Genomic DNA, 6,000 nt, shown 5'->3' with positions numbered 1-6,000 from the left:
ATAAAGGTTACGCCTTCTTTCTTTGCGTGAACATTTGGGCGGCGTTATGCAAATCTTCCCACATCGTCACGTAGATATGTGGGGGCGTTTTAGAACGAGCCGTTTTAGGTAGGCGTGGTTGACTCTTAACTTTTATAAAGAAGAGAAGAAAAAGAAAAGACTGAGACTTTAGTCTTTGCAACTTTACAGATCTTCTTTATGCACCAAGAGCTTGTAACACTTCAAAGAGAAAGGAATAATTGAAATCGCATCATATGACCCCTTTAAAATGTCTTGTCTCTGGTGTTTTTATGCATTCGCTGCAAACCCATCACTAATACATAAGTGGTCTCTCAGCAGGCTGTGTGTCATGTTCATATGAGCTTCTCTTCTCGATTTATTTGGAAAAACCATAAGGATAAGCTAATAGAAACAGTCTGATTTACAGAGCTACTGTAATGCTGTGTTCACTACTTTCTCAGCTCCATTTTTGGAGCCAGATGGCAAGCGGTACTCCCCTATAATAATTAAAATATCCATCATCTTCAGAGAGGGGTCTTGGCAGGGTCTGTAGCTGCATAGAGAACAGCAGCTGTGCTTCCCTTTGTGGCTTCAGAGCAGCGTTTGGTCGCCGTGTCACTTCACAGAGTGTGACCGTGATTTAAGGCTTATTTCACGTGAACGTGTTTGAAATAGTCTGAAATCACACGAGGCTGTTTATATGGTAGCACGACACGGGCTGGCACGTCACTCAGACATTCCTGCTGGAGTTAGGTCATGGAAATTGCGCTGGTCTCAAAGGAATTTTTGAGAGTATTAAGAGGGGCCTTAACGCAGGACAGGGTTTACATGCCATACACAGCGCAAGTCTGCTGCTGGAGGAGATGGGCTGCATTTCACAAGCTTTTGAACTCTATATGAGGGCAGTAGGCTCATTCTGGAATAAGCCTACTTAGATTTCATCCAAATAAACTAATTGTTTTATAGGGTCTTGTTTGTTTTCATATGTTGGTATCTACTATACAAAGATTCATTTTTTAAATTTCTATTGATTTATGACAAAAAAGTATTTAAGAACGGCTGAAGATAGCAAGAATTTACCGTAACTTGTATATGAATTGCTGCCTTACAGTTGATATCTATCCATTCATTTGTCTATCTGATAACCTGTGTATGTCTCAGTCTGATCTTCTCAGGGATGAGGTTAGGGGCCGACAGCCAGTTCAGTGACTTCCTAGATGGTCTTGGCCCTGCTCAGTTGGTGGGTAGACAAACACTTGCCACGCCTGCTATGGGTAAGTAAACATCTTCATATATGTACCGACTAAAGTCTATCTCCGTTGAATTTGATGGAATGGAAAACTTTAAAACACTTAGTTTTTTTGTTTTGTAGGAGATGTTCAGATTGGACTGATGGACAAGAAAGGGCAGCTGGAAGTGGAAGTTATCAGGGCCCGTGGTCTTACACCTAAACCAGGTTCCAAATCGCTGCCGGGTGAGAGTGTGCCAACAATACATACAGTAATTTTCATTAGCAGTGTATAATAGTCAATATAGATCAAGGATTCATTATATGTCTTCCACTCATTATGTAAACACTGTTATTTGTATGAGTAATGAGTAAATTAATCAGTTTTAAGTGCACCGAATTTTTATTTTAATGTAAGCATGTCACCATTTATGGCCATTCATAAATGGTCAGTAAGATTTTCTTTAAATATAGAATTGATACTTTTATACAGCAAGGACGCATTGATCAAAAGTGACTGTAAATACATTTACATCATGTGAAACTGAAAACTAGAATATAAATATATATTGAAATAGAAACAGTTATTTAAAATTTTAATAATATTTGACAATATTACTATTTTACTATATTTTTGATCAAATAAATGCAGCCTTGGTCAGTATGAGACTTCTTAAAAAAAACAAAACAAAAAAAAATATTTTAACCAGTAGTGTATTTGCAGTTTTTATAGTGCTTGGACTAAAAGAAATGTGATTTAAAGTTTTTTAATGGAGTGATTACATCCCAAATATTTGGTAATTAATACATTGTACTAATTGTAAATATGACGTGCCACCACCAGGCACTATAACTGCCTGAACAACCCTAGTTGAGCACTAAGTCTGCTCTTCACAGCTCCCTATGTCAAGGTCTATTTGCTGGAAAAAGGAGCGTGCAAAGCCAAAAAGAAAACCAAGATTGCACGGAAAACGCTTGATCCCTTGTATCAGCAATCGCTGCTGTTTGAGGAAAGTCCGCAGGGTAAAGTTCTCCAGGTAGGAAGCTAATTTCATTTGTTTGTTTCCGATATGCCTCCGAAGTCCAACATTTGTGCGTACTGACCACCGAATGTGTCTTCAGGTAATAGTCTGGGGAGATTACGGCCGCATGGACCACAAATGTTTCATGGGAGTCGCCCAGATTCTTTTAGAGGAGCTGGATCTTTCTAGCACAGTGATCGGTTGGTACAGACTGTTTCCCCCTTCATCATTGGTCGACCCAACGTTAGCTCCTCTCACTCGTCGTGCTTCCCAGACCTCGCTGGACTCTTCAGGGCCGCCAGGCATCAGGTCTTAGTGAACAGACGGGAAACACACGACCCAATGGACCAATCAGAACCAGAGCGGCAGATAAAGAGACAGAATCATGATCAAAGCTTTGCTGAAGCCTGACAATCACTTCTCTCTTTTACTTTTGATCTTTAGGTTGTAGAGATTTCCTTTGATCCACTCTGCTCCTTTACTGCATGTTCTGTGGCTGAGATGACGATTCGACCCAAATAAAAAAGAGAAGGAAGGGAGAGGCAGCCGAAACGTGATCCCGCTTCGTCTGACAGGAAGCGGAGCCTACAGTGGCGCCGGTAGCCTAGATTGCTCTGGTCAGTCAGCACATTTATTTTCTCACATGTTGGCGAGAGTGAGAGGACAGCACTGCCCCTCCTCTATATTGCACTTTCAGGAAGTCCCTCTGCTGAAAGACCAGAGGTCCAGGGTTAAAGGTCAAGATTTAGTCTTCTCAGAGAGTTTCCTCTCTGCATCACGGATGCTGCATCCGAGGCCCCGGCGTGTGCCGGTCTGGCACGAACTCAGACTCAGATTGTGTGACTGTGGCGTGTGTGTGTGTGTGTGTGTGAGAGTACGCGTTTGCATCTAAGAAGGCAGGGAGACGCCTGAGAACCTTTTAAGTCTGTTTACAGCAGTCGCCACCGACTGCTTTGCCTTTTCACGTTAATGTTGATTTGGTAAATAGGCACACTTTGTAGAATGTGAAAACATGCTTGATGTTTTCTGACATTTGTGTCATACGAGCTTCACGGAAGACACAAAACCACTTGTATTCGATTCACCGGGACTGTAAGAAGCTGCCACTATCATTTAACAGGAAACATTAGCTCACTAACACGTTCGATTTCCAGGTTTCACGCGATCACGAATCATATCTTACAGGCATTTCCAAGCACTTTTAATTCTATTCCGTTTGGTAAAGGACCTGTACGTACCGATATTAGAATTTCTACACGACTAGAGTTTGCATTATTTTAATGCAAGCACAAATGCTTAATTTTTGAACAAAAAAGAGAAAAAGTTCAAGCTTTTGGGGATTAAAAGTAATACAAAAAAGAGGCCAAAATCGGAAGCTTCCTATTTTTAGCAGTTTGCCATCAGTTTAGTTGATTATAAAACCAATTTCACAGATCCCCCACTGAGCATTTTGAATGTGACAGTGAGACCTTCCAACAAGGGGAACAGCATGAATCTGGAACTGTTCCAAGTTGCATGCACATTTTGTAAAACAAGACAGATGAGAAAAAAAAGAGACTACAATAAGTGTGTGTTAGTTCCACAAACTGTAGGCCAGCTTGTATGTTGCATGCACTTGTACAGTTTGCTTGTACTTGATATAAATAGATTATCAAATAAAACGAAGCCATTCATTCCATGTGTGGGCATTTGGCCGGGTTCAGCCATACACACAGGCCTTATTTTGGGGCTGAATGTCTATAAGAATATTTGAATCGTTTGATTTCCTTTTCTTTCTTTTTTTAACCCTGGATAGATAAATAAGTGCTGTACTGTAGTACTGAGCAAACACAAGGCCCTATTTTATTGAAGATGTTGGTGTTCACTGTAGTCTGTACTACTGTGGGGCTAAAACTAAGGTAGATAATCTGTATAAAAACTAGAGCTATATGTATATGGAATATAATTATGAAAATCACAATGACTTAGAGATATATCGATATTGAAACAGAGTGTATCAAGTAAACATCACTTACGTACATGCATATATTGTAAATATGAGTCTGCAAAGAAGTTTACTTATATTTACAAAGCGGCCCCATTCAAGTTAATGGATCACTGCTCTGTCTCTTGGTTCTGCTGAGCGGAAGAAGGGATGCCTCCAAAGTTTTATTTTAGTGATGCCCAATCTGACGAGAGAAATTTGGACCTCTATCGACCTGTTGCGTTACCATAACTGCTCACGAATCCTCGTTTCAATGAGAAGTTTACTTTATATGCCTGGTTAGGGCAGACCTATTTACTTTGTCAGTATTATTCCAGGATACTGATTGTTTACAGTTCGTGTGTTCCACTGAAACAAAATTGAAAGTATTCACTGCAACATTTCTTGTTTGTACAGCAGAAGTGGCTCAAATAATGTGTATGTTTTATATTCAAGAGTTCATTTTTATTATTTACAAATAAAAGACTGTGTGGAAGAAAATTGGTGTACTGATTTTTTCTATTATATTTTGCTTTTTTAAATATGTGTTAGTGTTTTTATTTTTATTTTACATTTATGATCTATTATAATTTGAAAGGTGTAAGGATATTCGTGTACTAAATATTTTAACAATTTAAAATTATTAAATTATTATCATTTTTTTTTTACATTTTCCCATGCCCTCAAACCAAATCAAGGTCCGTCCAGTAGCGTCCTGTCCACCAATGCATCATACTGTAGCTAATGATAATCCAATCCCTCCACCACGTGGAGACAAATAGCATTACACTGTTCCTTCCTTTTGTTTAGGGCTTATTTTGATTTGTTTATTTATTTATTTTTTATAGTTGTGCAAGGTCACTGTTTAACTATTGCTAAAAATACTACTTCTATCAGTGCTTCAGATTTCTGGAAATGTGACAATAGACTTTGTTGTGTGTTTATATAACCAGTGAGCAGCTGTTCTTATGCCTAATTCAATTATGTAGCTGATTGTAATTTAATGTCTATTCAGGTGAGCAATAAAAGTAGCCATTCTGAAGTCTAGTGGAATGTGGTCTTAAAGAAAAATACACTAAATTACTTGTATAATGTTATGTTTTTATTAGTAGTAATGATAGATTTGGTGTTACTCCAAATTTGTATTCAGCGTAACACTCACTGCTCCTATTGTAATGCTGGTGCACTGGTCAGTAATACAGAACAGGAACCAATATTGTTATTAGGCCATAATATTACACCGATGCATCACCACTGAAAATCAAATCGAGCAGAGGCATGTCAGGAAATCATGACGTCATTGCACAGTTAGTTGGGTTGTAATAAAACAGTGTTGTTTTTTTCATGAACCAAATCATAAATTTAAAACTGAAATCAAAAACAGACCATGATGTTAAACAGAGTGATGAGGCAAGGCAGGTTTATGTATGTACACTATCCGAAAAAAGGGGTACAAAAGCTGTCACTGGTGTGGAAACCTTTCTTAAGGATTTCATATTTCCTTCAAAATGTGAATAGTACCTTCAAGGGTGCATATTCTGAGATTTTAAAGGCTTCTGAGATTTTACACAAAGGTTATAAATAGACATGACAGAGACAGAAAAAGAAGACATGAAAGTGCAAACAATAAAGGCTTTAAAACATTAAAATAACAAAAGAGCAGGTATAAATAAAATGCATTTTTCTCTCATAGAATCAGAAATAAAATACAGCAAAAGAAAAATAAAGGTAAGAAAGGGAATTTGATGAATGTACTGTATTTATACACTACACTAGTGCTATTTTAA

General features: G+C 38.1%; 1 protein-coding gene across 7 annotated transcripts in view; it reads left to right on the top strand.

The window, feature by feature from the left end:
- LOC107718836 (regulating synaptic membrane exocytosis protein 1-like) overlaps window positions 1-3,732 on the top strand; it is an 89,447-nt gene extending 85,715 nt beyond the window's left edge. For all 7 annotated transcript variants that reach the window (XM_016526073.1, XM_016526078.1, XM_016526076.1 and 4 more), the window contains 4 exons: window positions 1,162-1,274; window positions 1,373-1,474; window positions 2,126-2,265; window positions 2,351-3,732. In XM_016526073.1, coding sequence (XP_016381559.1) covers window positions 1,162-1,274; window positions 1,373-1,474; window positions 2,126-2,265; window positions 2,351-2,566 — 571 coding nt within the window. In that variant the 3' untranslated portion in view covers window positions 2,567-3,732. The remainder of the gene's footprint in view (window positions 1-1,161; window positions 1,275-1,372; window positions 1,475-2,125; window positions 2,266-2,350) is intronic.
- The last annotated feature ends 2,268 nt before the right edge of the window (window positions 3,733-6,000 follow it).

Source organism: Sinocyclocheilus rhinocerous, unplaced genomic scaffold (assembly GCF_001515625.1).
Source record: "Sinocyclocheilus rhinocerous isolate Xijiao unplaced genomic scaffold, SAMN03320098_v1.1 scaffold3288, whole genome shotgun sequence".
Classification (NCBI taxonomy): domain Eukaryota; kingdom Metazoa; phylum Chordata; class Actinopteri; order Cypriniformes; family Cyprinidae; genus Sinocyclocheilus; species Sinocyclocheilus rhinocerous.
The sequence above is the reverse complement of the archived record's forward strand: the minus strand, read 5'-3'. Positions and strand labels throughout refer to the sequence as shown.